General features: G+C 39.5%; 1 protein-coding gene across 1 annotated transcript; it reads left to right on the top strand.

Annotated features, from left to right (window-relative positions):
- The first annotated feature begins 4,814 nt into the window (after nt 1-4,814).
- On the top strand, nt 4,815-16,206 carry LOC138192494 (filensin). The gene is made up of 8 exons (XM_069139924.1): nt 4,815-5,182; nt 6,140-6,200; nt 6,699-6,794; nt 9,169-9,261; nt 11,708-11,821; nt 13,219-13,439; nt 14,350-14,441; nt 14,680-16,206. The coding sequence occupies exons 1-8, from the start codon at nt 4,815-4,817 to the stop codon at nt 15,666-15,668; spliced, it is 2,034 nt and encodes a 677-aa protein (XP_068996025.1). The 3' UTR covers nt 15,669-16,206.
- The last annotated feature ends 874 nt before the right edge of the window (nt 16,207-17,080 follow it).

Raw genomic sequence — 17,080 nt, 5'->3', positions numbered from 1 at the left:
TCAAAATCATTATCCCATGGAGGTCTGGATTCAGAATCATACTCAAAATAAAAGTGGAAAAATCAAATCACAGGCTGATCCAACTTCTGTGGAAATTCCTCAAGACAAGTCAAAATGAGGCTCAGTAGTGTGCGTGGCCTCCACGTGCCTGTATGCACTCCCTACAACGCCTGGGCATGCTCCTGATGAGACGACGGATGTTCTCTTGAGGGATCTCCTCCCAGACCTGGATCAAAGCATCAGTCAACTCCTGGACAGTGTGTGGTGCGACGTGGCGTCGGTGGATGGAACGAGACACGATGTCCCAGATGTGCTGGATTGGATTCAGGTCTGGGGAACGGGCAGGCCAGTCCATAGCATCAATGAGCAACTTCTGTGCTACCTCATGCTACCTCTCGTGGTGAGGGCACTGGCAAAATGAAAAAGTGACCAAAAATCAGGCAGAAAGGATGAGGACAGAGAAATGGTCTGTGGTCACCACCTGCAGAACCGTTCCTTTATAGGGGTTGTCTTGCTAATTGCCTCTCATTTCCACCTGTTGTCTGTTCCATTTGCACAACAGCAGGTGAAATTGATTCACAATCAGTGTTGCTTCCTAACTGGACAGGTTGATTTCCCAGAAGTGTGATTGACTTGTGTTGTTTTAAGTGTTCCCTTTATTTTTTTGAGCAGTGTATGTTCTGGACAATCACAATCACTTGTTAACAGGATGTCAAGTGATCTCTGGTTACAAATGCTCTCCTCACTGGAGAGAACTGATTTTAAATTCACACAGCTATTACGGACACTGATGGCTGGCGTCAAGGAAAGTAATCAGAGATATAAGGGGACTTGTCTGCTCAGAATAAATAACTGTCTCTTTTTGTTTTTTTACTGTAAAAGAACGCTGCTTTCTTTTAACTTTTGATATGCCTTTGATTTGGTTGAGTGGCTGCTTGATAAGTATTCCTTGAAATATTCTGTGACATTGAAGCATCTATAAGAGCAATTAAGGTATATCTGTATAACTGTAAGGTATATCTGATTCTGTTGAGGGTCGATGTATAGAAAGAGCTGTGAAAAGCGTTCAGCACCATCTGTCTGTGGTCAACCATCCTGAACAGCACATATAAACACACAGGCAGCAGCACTGATGACATTTTTGGATCAATTTCCCATTATGATGGAAAGCTAGCACTGTCTTTTTTTTACATTGCCTCTGACAATCATCTGTCAAAAGCTGCGAGATGGCTTTTTGTGTCCTCTCCTCTCACATTGACTGCAGCAGGCTGGAAGATACAGTGAGTGTAGTTAAGATGTAATGGTGGATAACAGAGACCCAAGTGAACCAGCAGACAACTTCTTCTTTCTTCTTTAATGGACACAAGAGAAGGAGAAAGTTGTCTTCTTTTCTACAAAAGCATATTCACACCACCACTTCAGAGGAAATGAAAAAATAGTCTTTGCATGTTGCTATTTATTTTTTACTACCCTCTAAATATTAGTTTCTTGCTCAGCCTTGATAGTGTCTGTCACTGTAGCCCAGAAGGCCTGACCGCCAGGATAAACACTCAGCTTTCATTTCCAGCTGTGGACAGCTCTCTAATCTCACCCAAGTCTCAGATTTACAGCTGATCGTAACCCGTGAATAGATGGAGAAGAGAGCAGTGGGATCCCAGCGTTCTTTCCTCAACCATGGAGAATATGCACTACACCATTAATCTATGGCCTCTGCATTAGGTGGGACAGATTGAGAATTAGGTTATTGGTAACGGTGTCATGGGGGAATAAGCAGCATTAAAACAGAATCCATGCAAACCTACTTTATATCAGGGGTTTAACTTTGTTGTGGCAGAGTGTTGGTTCAGTTTAGGACAAAAGAACTTTGACTTTGTGAGTCCAAACATCATTATAACTCCATTCCCCACAATTAGGTGTTTTTCTCTGTCAGTGGCTCACTGATTTTGTTTTTTGAGTTGTGTGGCAACAACTTAATGTGTCCCGTTGTCTTTTCTTGCGTGTGCAGGGCACAGGAGCTGGTGGGCATTACTTCTACAATCTCAGGTACAGAAAGAAATATACTTTGCAGTTTAAATCAACCCTGTCTAACTTGCTGCTGGTTAGAGGTGCCCTTTAATGTCACTGTGCATTTCCCCCTGACGGCAGCACAACAGTTCAGTATCTGGAAAAGGATTTCAAACCAATTTCACAATCAATTCTCAGTGACATTTGTTTGAAAGAAAACAAAAACAGTGCACTGCAGGTCATGCAGAATGTAATTGTGTCCACACTGGTAACTTCCTTTGACGCTTGTGCATCAGTGTTCAGTGTGTCACTTGTTTATAATTTGTGCATGTTGTGGAAATGTCACAGGGACACAGTGAGGGATTTGGGAGCCGATTTATAAAATATGCAACTAGTGTATTAGTGACTGTTACAGATCCACGGATACACCAGCAACAACACCTATCACGAACTCTCCTTGGAGACTCATTAGTTTGGAAAGACATTCCTTGTTTTGGTCCTCTGGTGAATGCTAAACAATAGAAAACATTTTCAATGAGAATACTGTATGATATATGATATAGCACATATTTGAATGTGCTGAGATATTCACAGTAACCATGTGTGAAGGTTCAGGAACTTTCAAGGTAGACCTTGAAGTGCAGAACGGTTTTGATTGATTAAGTACGCTGGCGTTTTCCGAGGCGTAGTTTAAGAAATGGCTACTGCAAGCCTAGGCTAAGTTCAGACTGCAGGCAAAGCGGATGTGTTTCGCAAATCATATCTTGAGGACAGACTCTCCGCACTATTATTTACAAGTGAGCTGATCGGATTTGTGTCAAGACATCTCCAACCTATTTGCATTGGCCACTGTGGTAACGATGTAGCCATAGCTACGCTGGTGACATGGTTTTCCAACATGGAAGTTGCTTTCACAGAAGTGCCTGCAGACAATTTTGGCTTCTGTCCGTGGACTGTTGTTATCGTTGTCCTCCATAGCGCCAAAATCGACACTCTCTGATAGGGGCCTGCCAGAGGTACCATAGATTCTGCTCACTCTGTCTCTCTGAAAATTGCATTGTCACCGTGTATCGTGTTGAGAGCGATCTGAGCCAGCAGAGCGTCCGGACTGAGACACATCTGTAGAAATATGATTGCAATTGCATTTCAAACCACCTCCAAATGTGCTTTAGATCTGGTTTGCACGAGGTGCATTTCATGTGTTTTTTTTATTGTCTGGACTTTCACAAATTAATCTGCATGTGACAGAAAAACTGATTTGGGCTGGAAGTCTGAACAAGGTCTTAGTTTCGCTCGTAGTTTGTGGTCGACAGTCAAAAGGATGGACCAGCCAAGATATTTTATGACTGATGGAATGAGAATAAAGTCCAATCTCTGCTGTCCATTTCTGCAGAGCACAACATTCAAAAGACGTCATTACACCGGCATGCTTTTGATACATCGGCGGACTAATTCACTAAATCTGCAGAGGACTTTGGCGTTGGTGTGAAAATGCAAATCATAAAGCGCTGGAGGAACTTTTACCTCTGTGAAAGTTTGATCAAATAACTATAAATAAGAGTGAAAAGCATCTGTTGTATTATTGCATTATTTTGACTAACTTAAGTTTTGTGAAGTAGCAAATTCCACTCTGCAGCTTAGCTATCACATGTCTGCCCTTGAGCCAAGGGCTTTTCTGGGGTTAAATATGCTGACATGCTGATGCAAAGCCATTTGACATGTGTTTCATTCAGCTGTTTTACAGACAGTTTACTAGATCTGTCCAGAGAGACGTTTTGACTGACCTTGTACCGCAGCTTGTAGAGAGCAGGCCAGGAGCAGGTGGCTCGTCCTCAGTCTCCCATCGCTCTAGCTCTCTCTCTCATCTCTGCTAAATGTCACAGTAAGAGAAATAATGGAAAAACAACAGGGGAAGATGGAAAAGAAGAGATATCGATTAAACCCGAATAAAGGCAACTTGAGGCTTTAATTTTTATTATTGAAATATTGATGCAATGTTTCTGCAACTGAGCCATCAAAAAACAAAACTTCCCTTGCATCAGAGTATTGGCTCTACTCTTGGATTATTTCCATAAAAATGAAAAAAAAACCTGATGTCTAGAAAAAATGTTTTATTAGATGATAAGATCCGAACTTAAATCTTCTCTGTTTACTTAGTGTTTGATTGATTTAAAATGTCTGTGGACTGAACTAAAAGCAATAGTTTAATGTTAATATTTATCTAATATTCATCAACAAATATGAATTCATGTTTTGTGTAATGCTTATGAGAATGTCAACCAAAATATAATTGGTACCAGCCTGGAAACAAAAAACCTTTATTTTTCAGCGTAATGTGTCAACCATTGGCCATTTTTGGCAGGAACAGTTCTCCACAGTCTCCACGAATTGCACTGCACGAAATTTCCCCAGTGTCCTGTGGTGGGCCAACATCCAATCTGTTATATCAAACAGGGATCTAGAAAGCAGCTGACTAAGAACCAAAATAATGGTGTGTGACAACCCAGTGCTTTCGCGGGCCGGCCAATTGTTTGTTTTTGTGGTTCTGCTTTGTCATCAACAGCATGGCTTTCCTAATCTCTGCTACAAAGGCAACAATACACTCTGGAAGGCCCCAGGCTCATAGCATGCTGCAGTGACAGCTAGGGGGAGGTTTTGCGGTCTATTTCGCCGCCAGCCAGTGCTGTGCAGCGTTTAGTCTGGCATGAGAGAGCCAAGGGTGAGCACCCAAGTTTTCACACAATAAAGGTGCTGAAGGGGAACAAGCACTCCGGGGATACCACCAGCCCAGAGGAGAGAAGTGTACCACCATGTTCAAGACCACCTACCTGCGCGAGGTGCGCAAGGAAAAGTATGAGCGCTCAGATGTCTTCGACGAGGAAGCTGAGGACTCGTCTGCAGGCATCTCAGCCATCCAGGGCTGGGAGAGCCTGCAGGAGCTCAACAGCCGCTTTGCCCGGTACATCAACAGGGCACGAGTCCTGGAGCAACGCAATGCCGTGTTCCGCAAGCAGCTCGAGACACTGCAGCGGATGGAAGAGGCCAGCGGCCTGGAGGAGGCCTTCACAGAGCAGATTGAAGTCAACAGGCAACGCATTCGAGAGCTGTTCTCTGACCGTGCCAAGCTGGACAGAGAGCTGAAGGAGGCTTGCCGCATGCTGGACGAATTTACCAGCAAGTAAGGGAGTGGGGAGCGATTGGTCTTATCTGTGTGTTAAAGGTCAAACTTCCTCCACAGAGAGAGAGAGAGAGAGAGAGAGAGAGTCACTCGAAATTTATAGAACAGGTAATTAGATAATTACTCTAAAAGTTATCATTATTAGTGTTGGGTAATAATGAAAAATGTTGAAAAATTCATTTATTATCCTCTTATTTAGATTGATTACTTTATCACCAGCAATCATAAAACAAGTAGTTCATCAAATATTGAATTGAAATAATGCTCAATTACAAAATCAGTTTACCCTTATTCAAAAATCTCAAACATATTAGCTTCATATTCCCATTATCTGTGATGTTCATGTACATTGATGTCAATCAGTAAGTGAGGGCATTTAAAAAAATGGACATTCAAGGTCTCTTTCTAGAAACTGTCTCCATGTTACTCTCCACGAACTTACTGTATTGTGATTGAGACTATTTGTTTGGGACAACAGAGTTCCAGTGAAAACTGGTGTGTCAATTATCCAGAATATTTTTCAATGCTATATGCACCACAAACAAAATTTAATTCACCTCTATTGGGATGGCTCAGATCTCGAAGTCTGAGCAATAAAATAGAAACTACCTGCGCAGCTACAGTGCATACCATTCAAAAGAGACAGAGAAAGAAAATGTTTCCGTAATTAAGATGAAACCATGTTTTAATCGCAGATTTTATGAAAGGTCTTATCAGCTGACTGCCGACAGCCTCACTACATTATTGATGAGTTGAGGAAAGTACTGACCAACTGTAGCTGAATTAACTGGTGAAGTGCGCTGATTTTCACCAGGTTTAGTTTAGATTTGTGGCTCTGAGACGTTACAGCGGTGTTGAGCTAAAGTAAGAGATGAGGGTTTTTTTTTTATATGCAAGTGCTACATTGTGCTGGTCTGGGTATATATTAACACATAATTGAGATGTTTTATGTTTCAGATATAGAAATGAATGTCATTATCAAGAACAGCTGCGAGGCACTCTGGAACAGTTGAACAAGGTATTGTATGGATGAAATGTTGATGATGAAATGACTTGTTTACGCGATCCTAAAAAGGGATGTATAATAGTGCCTTTTAATGACTCCGCATTAGAATTTTCAAGCACAGAAAAAGCCATGTAAAACAGGAAACAGTATAAACCCATTTACATTAAATGATACTTATATCTATTAAAAAGTGTATTGAGATTCTTTATATTTACTATATTTTAGAAATGTATTAAATAAATGTTGTCGCTTTGGCAAAGAAAAAAAACATTTTAATTTGCACAGTAATGTAAAAACAAGGGTTTAAAACTGCTGCATATAAAAGATGTAACACCTGTTTTAAATTTAACACAACACTTAACTGACACTCAGGCTCGGGTACTGAAACGTTTTCTGCATCACTGTATGACTGCAGTTTATCACCGGTGTGTTCTTCGGTTTTTGCTGGACTATTACTGTTTTTGTTTTCTTTTGGTTTTCCGTATTTTTTGTTCTTCTCTGCTCTTGCAGGAGGCTGACAGTGCTCTGCTGAGAAACCTGGAGTACCAGATCCAATCTCAGTTCCTGCAGGACGACATCAATTCCACCCGAGATAGACACAAGAAGGTCAGTGGCACTAATGGGACATGATTGAAATTAATTAAACTAAAAAGTAAATTAACTTATTGTGCATTGTCTCAGACAACTCCTACAATAATCAAGTCTCGTAATTATGCGTTAAAGATTCTGGATAAAACATTAGCTGTGTGAAATCTCGCTATTGCCATGTTCGATGAAATGATTCTGATAATATTGACAAAATGATCCATCTTTAAATGTTTCACTTAAGTCACCAAACATTGTTTAAAAATGTCTACTGCTAAACTACCTCTAAACATACATTTTGAATGGAAAATAATGACTGCTATACAGAAAATGTGCAGATTGGGACCCATGTACAGAAGGACTTTGGTTAAAGTGTATTATAACAAATAGATTCTGCCTCATGATTAAACTCTATTTAGACTTTTTCAAATGCAAGTAATGGCTTAGGTTTAGGGTTCATAACCATAAAAGATCCTGCTTCAGTTGCTATGAGCAGATTATGATTTTAAAAAATATTTCAAAAAAATGTAATTCATTGTCATGCCTTCTGCATTACGGTTCTTCCAAACATATTTGCAGTTTCAAATAAGCAGTATTGAAATGTAATTTCTCGGAGACCGGGTTGCACATACAGACAGTGCAAAAAATTAGCTGACAGTATGTGGTACTTGTCTATTTTGTTCAAACTTGTGAAAAGTACACATTATGTTCTTTTAAAAGGTGTAAAGACCATCATGTAGGATTTAAGGTGATCTATTGGAAGAAATAATATTCATAATTATGTTTAAATTGCTGTATGAACACCTAAAACTAAGAATCATGTCTTTGTTATCTTAGAATGAGCCTTTCATTTTCGGTCTCGACCGATATTACATTTTTGGGGCTGATGCCGTCACCGATACCAGGGAGTAAAACAATTCCGATATCAATGTATTCTTTATAAACGCATATACTGCACATACAGTATATGTAAACTCACATTTTTGCAATGATCCCTGAAATGTGCTTATCAAACACTTTTGAGATTCCACTGCACTGAAACATTAAACTTTGTTTAATGGGAACTTAGTAATATAAATAACTAGTTTATATGTATTTAAAAGGAAAAAAACATAAATAGAACAATTTCAAATTTACCCCAAGCAGCTTGTTCTGCATTGTGTTCCATGAAAAAAGCTTTCGTATCACTTGGTTGCAATCTTCAACCTCACCGCTAGATGCCATTAAATCCTAAACACTGCTCCTTTAACATGAATAAGCCACCCAAATACTGTACAAATCCTTTGTTTGTTAGTGGCAAAGAGAGAATGCTTGTGCTCGTGTATATTAATTCATAGGAATTGATAGAATTGAAGAGCAAAGATGTAACAGTGAGCAACTGCATTGATGCTTTCATGGAAACACTCATCAGTGGCTATTCCATCTCGAAATTATGCCAATATTGTCTTGTCTTTGATCTCCAGGCAGTTTATTTATTATGGATTTATTGGCTAAACCACTGCCAGTCTCGAAACCCAATCCACATCAAAGAATATTTGTTAAAAAAAAATTTTTACATGGCAGCGTGTGTGTTTCCTTCTTTTGATCATTACTAACCTCAGGGCAGTACTCTTTGTAAGACATGGCTCAAAATCTTGACATAGGTGCCAAAGGATGTGTTATGATGTTGCCAGAGCTTTGGCAACAATTTGCTTTCTGTGATGTGAATGAGGAAAGGATTGCAGATAAGATGTAACACTACTTATGACAGGCATTGACACATGACTGGAAAGAACTGAGGACTGTTATATTACCCTCTGCGCAATAGAAATGTCTGGAAGGTCCAACAAGACCAGGATGCTTTAGACATACTTTCCATAGACTTTCTTGCCTGAGCAATTCTTCTCTTCTTTAGTTCCAGTGTTCCAGTGTTGCTTTTAATATAACATCCATATCCATATAATATCCATCACTCTGCAATATTGAGATAGCATATTAAAGGGCAGTGCTTGTACTATATTGTGTGGGGGAAAAAAATAGCGAGCAGTCTCACTTGAATATGGTGCTAGTGGTCCTGAGCTTCGAAGTATCCCTCCAGAAAGAGGAAATATACCAGCTCTTTATTAGTCTGAGTCTGAAATCACACTAGCACAAATGGAGTCGGACAAAAAAAATATCTTTGCTGTAGGGACATGTTGTACCATTTATAAATTTATTTCAGCAAAATGAAAGCCTTTTACTGAAACATTTATATATTAGCTAAACCTGAACAGGAAGTGCAAAGTAAATAAGCAAGCGTTTTGAGCGTAGGCGGTTGAAGCTCTGCAAAATAGAAGATGTTTAAGGATGCTTTTTCCTTTTGCTGGGTTGTATATTTTATGTTTTTCCTTTTTACATTATATCTTCCTCTACACAGAACCTCGCAGAGATCCAAACCTATGTGAACATTCTGCAGCAAATCAACCAGACACTTCCCCTTGTTCCCAATGTGTCAGTGGGCATTTCTGAGGTGAGATCACTAATGTTGTCACATTGTGTGTGTGTGTGTGTGTGTGTGTGTGTGTGTGTGTGTGTTTGTGCGGGCGCTACTCTCCCTGGGGGGAAAAGATTGTGTTTGCATGTGTGTCAGCCTTAGCTACGTGTCTGGGGTTGATGAGGTTACTGACTTTTCTGTCCAATTGGTTGCCTGTGCCTGCATTTATCTGTTCTATATACGTGTGTGAGTACATGGGCAGAAAGCACGGACAAGCAGCCAAACAGTCATTAAGACACTGACAGGGCAGCAGTACGACAGTGTCAGGGCACACAATGAAGCAAATGCTGTGAAGAACGCGTGTGCATGCTAATTTTTTGTCACTGCGCCACGGTGACCAGTGGTTTTTTTTTTTTTTTTTTTTTTAGCAGAGTGGAGATTTATTTATGTAAACATTTCTGAGGCAGAGCTGCTCTCAATGCAGAAATTGTTTAATTAGTTGAGGCAAACCTCAGTGGGCATTGACAAAGAACCTCCGCTCTCTGCAGTGCTGAGCTGAAATCCAGTGAAAAGCAAGAAAAGATTAAGAAAGGCGGGAGCTTGGTGATATTGTTCATCTCCAAGGACCAGCTGCATACAGAGAAAAAAAAAAAACTGTGATTAATGGGTTGTAAAATATTACAAAGTTACACACCAGTGTCAACGGTACGGAAATCACCATATGCATAAACCATATGCTGTGGTGTGGATATTTGCCATCCAACACACAACATGTAGACTACATTTTGAATTGACGGTTAGACATCACACCATTAAAATGCCACATAGGAGCATTTTTGAAGGAATAATGTTCACCCTGCTGAGGCTGTTCTGACAGCTTGTCTAAAACTTGAATATGCCATGTTATTTATTTTTTTTTTTTTCTCTTATACATCTGGGGATTTTGGTGTCTTGGTGGGTTTCTGGTGAAATGTTGGTGTGAATAGATCATTTGAGAAAATTATGAGAAAAATAATTCAAAGCTATGAGAACACACACAGAGCCAGGTTTAATCCAGTTTGAGCCCTCACTAAATTCATCCAAAATGGATACTCTTTTCGAGCAAAAAAAAACATGATCAATATTCATGAATAATACTAAGTATTAAAGTGGTAGACCGTGATACATAACCACAATACATGCGTTTTAATTTTGGATGGTATGAACAAATAAGCACAATTTTAAACACATAAAAGTGCAACAAATGTTACTTCCTTCACGCATTTGTAATAACGCCCGGCTGTCCGACAAACTGAAAGAAAAAAGAAAGCCGACACATTCTAGACGCAGCTGGCTTAACTTGTTAGCCAAGCTGACCCTCCAAGTTCAAGTCACCAGTCTGTAACTGCTGTATTTGACCTACCGACCTTCCAGCATGCTGAAGGCCTTGGTAATGAAGAAAAAAAAAAAAAGATGTCCTCATTTTTGGCTCAATACTTAGCGAACTTTACAACTAGTAAGTTAATGGCTAGCTAGTCCACCACTGATTGCACATTTAGCATTTTTAGAAGAGCAGTCTTAAATAGAAAAGTTCATAGTCATATTTGGATTACAAATCATTGTAACAAATGTAAAACTTTAGGCAACTTAAAATGTAAATTTCTAAACCGCAAACCTTTAAAAAAAAATTTTTTTGTAAAAGGCCAATGTTTGTCCTATTAACCTAGATTTTTTTTTTTTTTGGTCTGTTTAAGGCACTAATGTAGTTGGGGTAGATAAATGTCCACCAGTGAAACTGTGTCAAACTCTAAGTAATGTAACTTTAATCATTTCCTCAAATTGAAATCGCATACCTAATTTTATCAACTTTAAATGGAATTTAAATGAATTATCAAAATGTCATCCTAATTTCACTTATTTTCTATGCGATTAGCCTTTTAGGCACAGATAGCACACGCAGTAATAATCTTCAAGTTTAGGAAGTATATTGCATTAAATTTGACAAACATTTGACAAACTTGTTAAACACAGTTTAAATTCTTTATTTCTCAGTACAGCGGGTTTAGGTTTTGGAGATTATTACAGTTAAGAACTTAAGTAGCAGTAAGAATGTATCTTAAACATAATACTAATAACAATAATTTTACATTTGCCAAAATCTTCATAATGACAGTTTATACCAGAAGTAGTGAGTAAAGCTCTAACGACAGCTGATACGATGCCACTTTACAATTTCTAATTTAGTTTCTGGGCTGTGGCAAATGGTCTCAACCCTCAATGTGTTCATTTTAAAGAGGAAATTAATAGAAAACATAAATGCTGTTCGCTATTGTTATAATGTCTTTATGTTCAAAAATTAATCATTGAATCTTTTAATCCAGTGAGAGAGACATGACTGCCGGCTGCATTTATTTGAGGGGAAGCGGGGTGGGTGGGCATCATGATGTAATGACACACCATAATTCCTTGCATGTTGTCGTTGATTTGTGCTCAATGTGTGAAGGAGCAGGAGAAGCTGCTGGCACAGAGGAAAGTACCAGGGCTGCAGAGTCAGCTGGAGGAATATAAGAGCGCTCTCTGTCAGCTACAGGCCCAGAAACTGCGGCTACAGACTGAGGTGGGTCACCATGACAACAGCAGGTGTCACGTTAATTACATGCAGAGTTTCCCCCCTTTTTTTTTTTTTTTTTTTTCTTTCAACCACGAAACCAGTATTTTCAGAAAAACACATCAAAAGGAATTCTCAAAGGACCAAATGTGTTTCCCTAGAAGAAAGAGCAGTGGAAACTCCCACTCTCCGTTGTAACTATATTCATTTTCATCAGTAATGTATGTATTGTTTGTTTAAATGGAAACACCAGGCCCATGTATTTGAAACACAAGAACCTCCCATAGTTATTTTTTGTAAGACCAAAAGTCCAAACCCCAAACTCAAATTACTGTTGTAGATAGACTGAAGAAATGATGTAACCTGTTAATTTTAGCTTCAAAGATGACTTAAGTGATTTATAAGAATGATATTTTCTCTCGCTTGACTCATCTAATCAACTAATCTTCTCAACTGTAAATGAAGAAAATGAATAACCTGTGGTGTTATAATCTGAAACCTGATCAGAGGATGACTATTGGGGATTCATTGGTAGAAACATGAAAAATACTATTACAAATAAATCAAAAATACTTGTTATTTAGTCTACATATAAATCAGTGAATCAGTTTTTCAAATAATTCAATCACATTTTAGTTCGTTTGTTTCAAGTGATAAATACTGTTTCTCAGTTTAGTCTGCATTGAATTAGAATGAGTTTTTAAAGGGCCTGGTCTTTTTTATTTTGCTTTTGGTATCTTCATTTCACTTTGGTTTGATATGTTAATCAGTGAGCAAGGCATTCAATTTGCCTTCGCCCCTCATCTTCCATAATGTTGTGCTAATGGACAGATGCTGCAAATGCACCACTAGGTGTCAGCCATGACTAACTTATAACAAGACAGTTAAGGGTTTTGTGAACACAGTTTCCTCACAGGTAGGAGAAACACAGGACTGCTTTGGGGTAAAAAAAACAACAACAACCGCACAACAGTGGTTGCAAGTGAATGTTTCTTGACGTGGCTGCTTTGTTTCTGCAGGTTTTGACAACAGACTTCACTTGGCTTATGTTATGCACCAAGTATTTGGATTGTATAGTGGCAATAATGTGACATGTCTTTACTATATTTAGTTGTTAATCACAATATGTTACAATACTTTGTATTTTGACTGGAAACTTTGTTTTAATTTTGAAAAATGTTTGTAAAATACTGATGATTTAACCCATGTGATGGGCACAAATTAAGTTCTAACTGAGTTTTCTTTTTTCTTGATTTAAAATTGATGTTGAATTCTTGCTTTCATTAGCATACTAAAGAAGTGTTATTATATGGCACATGAGATGCTCCCTAAGGGGATATATAATTTATTTATGTCATCACTTTATTTCATAATTTCACAATCTCTGCTTCTGTCTTCTCTTTCAGACTGCAATGTTGGAGCAAGCCATCAAAAACACTCAAGACAGTTACGACGATGAGATTCAGATGCACAACGAGCAAATCGAGTCTCTGCGGAAGGAGATCGAGGAAGCTGAGAGGTCCCTGGAAAAGTTCACCAGTGAATGTCGCCACCTGGCCATGTACCAGACTTCTCTTGAAAATGAACTGGAGAGGTACAAGAGGATCATCGAGAACGAAGATAACAGGTAGACTGCATTGCTAACAGACAGAGTCACACTTATACAGACATGTAAAGCCACACTGAATAGATTAACTGTTGAGCTAGGGGAAAAAAATGGAAGAGAAGACTAGAGCTCTACAATGTTGGCTGAAATACACCCCAACAAATCCAATTTAAATGTAAAAGCCAGACAAATTTTTACCGGGATACTTGTGTTTAATTATAAGATTAGCAAGAACAAAAATTAACAGCTGCAAAAATGTTTAAGGATTTACATTCTCATACAATTTGGGCTGAACCGGGGAAACGACCAGCAACTAGAAATTCTGAGGTTTGTTCAGATATAGACAGTGCAAGCCACTAGTTTGGCCACTTGTCAACAACGTTTACATTTAACTGTTCAGTGATAGTTACTGTCAATGTTATCTCTTTACAATTGTCTAAATGCTCATTCATGGCCTCCTCCACACATCCAAGACAAGAGGATCTTGTTGTGCCTCTTAAAAAAACACCCCTTAAGTTGTCTTAAAATGCTATTGACTCATAAAATATCAGCAATAACAACCAGGTATTTTGAGAAGGACTGTACAACGCAGACTCCACGGATTGTTGAAACCCCCACATTCCCCAAACAATGACTTAAAGAGGTTAAATTTGCTCCATATTACTGAGGAGCACCATACTCCACGTTAACGTGAGATACAGGATCATCCAGCAGATGGAACTGTGACAACAAATGTTTTCCTCTACTGCACTATCACAAGTATTTCCTTCATTTGTTTCATGTCAAGATGCCTGTTGTTTCCGATTTAAAAAAAAAAAAAAAAAAAAAAAAAATTGATTTAAACATTTCCTTACCATGTTTCCCTCCATAGAAGAGCTGTTCAGTACTTGGCTGTTGCCTGAATGACATTTCATTGCTCTCTTTCCTGCAGGTTGAATTCAGCAATAATTGGCACTCCCATTACCCTGTTTACCACTAATTACCGCTACACTCACACACCCACTGCATCAAGCCGGGGGAGAGGTAAGGGCACCACGAGCACATCCCAGCTGGTTTACATTGAGAATAATTGAGTGCCCAATCAGCTGCGATTATAGTGTAGACAGCTATACACTTTCTTTGAGCACCAGTCTTACAAAGCTAACAAATTTGTATTCAAAGCCATGTCTTTACTGTCTTTTGCATTCCCGAAATGTGCTGGTTTATACATAATTTGGTAACCAGTTCCAGCTAGTTGATTAATGACTTCATTTTTATTCAGATATCACCCAAGCTATCCAAGATATCACCAACATCAAGCCCCGACAGAAGATTTTGGCCAAGAAGGTCCTGAAGAAGAAGGAGCTGACACCGAAAGACGTGATGGACAGTGGCCAGGAGGAAAGAAACGGAGCCAGTGGAGAGGCTCCGGATGAAGAAACAAAGGGGATCCCATCTGAGGAAGTGCAGGAGGAGAGGGTGAAGAGAAAAGAGCAGAGACCTGTTCTCACTGGAGTCTCTCCACAGGATGTCCCAGACGGAGCTCAGATCAGCAAAGCCTTTGACACTCTGTGCAACATCGTCAGAGACAGAATGAGGAAGTACAAGAAGCCTGAGCCAATTGCTGATTTCTACACCAAGGGTCGTTACGTCCTCGTCACCGGTGACGGCAGCTACCTGGATCCCTGCTTCTACACCTCCACACCGTCAGCCGGCCACATCTTCGTCACTATCAGAGATGGAATGATGTCTCCCTATGAGCCTTACGGACCCTCTCCTCCACCTCCTCAGCCCATTGTCGGCCCCAGGCCTCTCAGTCCCACTCTGCCTCCCAATGCAGGAGGACGGAAGGAGGATGATAGGGGTGGGAGAGGTAAGGATAATGGAGGTAAGGGTAAACATAATAGCGGAGAGCCTCACCCTCACGCAAAAGACCCGGGCCCTTTCCCTCCACCCTCTGGGCCAAGCTCCGGCCCCAAAGATCCCACCCCAGCTGCCAATCAGCCGAAGAAGAGCGGGGATGACAACGGCCCAAGCGGGCCCACTCCAAAGCCTGCGCCCCGTGGTGCCAGCACCAGCTCCAGTTCGAGCTCCAGCACTAGCACCAGCACCAGCTCCAGCAGCTTCACCCCCGATGCATTGAGCTACGAGAAGGTGGAGGTGATGGAGTCTGTGGAGAAGTTCTCCAATGGCCGCAAGGTTAAAGGTTATGAGGAGACTTCCATGGTGGTGGAGACCATGATTGAGAAGTCCAGCAAGAAGAAACACTGAAACCACATCACCTGACATTCACTCCACCAGGGTCCTACATGGTCCAGGTCCTCCAACAAGAAGACAATACTGACTACACAAATACAATTGTTCCCCACACGGCTGTTTTAACACTATATTTTACACTATATTTTTGTCTCTTAGGGAGACCAACCATGCATAAAAACCAACTACACATTCCTGCTCTCATATTCATTGCTCTTCTATTTGCTTGCAGTCTCTGGTCTTGCGCCCAGAGTATGTTTTTGCTGGTTCCATAAGTACTGCTGCCGTTGTTCGACTTACACCCAAACTCATGCTACGAGTCCTTTACTGTCTGAAAACTTGGGACTATGAGAAACAAAGCTCTACACCACCAATAAAAAAGATAAAAGAAAAAAAGTAAAACCTGAGAAATTCTGCCACCCTTCTGAACTCTGTCTAAGAACTCCAACTTTTCCCTTTTCCCCCATTTGTTCAATTGGATGCCACTGCCTGCCCTCAGCACAATTTTGCTGTGTATTAATTTGTTTTGATATATTGAATAATAAAAAAGCATTCAAACATCAATTGATACTGTGTTCTGTTTCCTTTTAGACAGACTCTGTGCACAAGGCACCTCTCATTTATTTGATAGGCCATAAAACCATTTATGCATGTGTAAGTGAAGACAGCCAATTTCATAATATGAGTATAACTCTTTGCCTTTAAAATGCACTTTTGTTATTGTGGTTAACATTTTAACCCTCACCCTGGGTTAATACATTATATTTGAAGTTCTGCAGCATCCACAATACACTCACTCATTTTTTTTTAAGTGACCTTGCACAGTTCACAATGTCCTGCATTTAGTAAAAATCCTGGATGTCTTCATAAAAGGACTAGAAAAGTAAATGGACAAACAGTAGGTATTGAAAAACCCAAAGATGAACTCAGATATAAAAGATGTAATAAGCAAAACTTGTTTAAGTAGATTTTTAAAAAGGCATAACTTTGTGCTATGTTTATGTCCTTGCTACTCCAGCGTGTATTAACTTTGTAAAAAAAAAAAAAAAAAAAAAAAATTTGAAAATGCTTCTGACCCCATTGTAGTTTGAAAACTCTGAGATTGCATTTAGTTTTTTGTACTATATAGTATTGGGAATTCAGCCAGCAGGTTAGATGTTTTTTTTTGGATGTTACGCCTTGAGCAGTTTCCTCATGTATATTTATGAGGATTTCAACCATCATATTCAAAAATAAAACAACAAAAATGAAAAGATTCTTGGGCAGCAGACAATTTAAAAGAGAGTGAGTGTTCTCTACATGTTTTGCAGATAGCCCTACATTATTGACAATTAATATGACAGTAATGTACTGACGTGACATTTTGCCTCTTTAAATAAGACGTGTTTATAAAATCTCGGTAAAAGCCGCTAAGGCTCCCCCTTTTA

Source organism: Embiotoca jacksoni, unplaced genomic scaffold (genome assembly GCF_022577435.1).
Source record: "Embiotoca jacksoni isolate LCO1_2020_lvr unplaced genomic scaffold, fEmbJac1.0.p SCAF_87, whole genome shotgun sequence".
Lineage (NCBI taxonomy): Eukaryota > Metazoa > Chordata > Actinopteri > Embiotocidae > Embiotoca > Embiotoca jacksoni.
The sequence above is the reverse complement of the archived record's forward strand: the minus strand, read 5'-3'. Positions and strand labels throughout refer to the sequence as shown.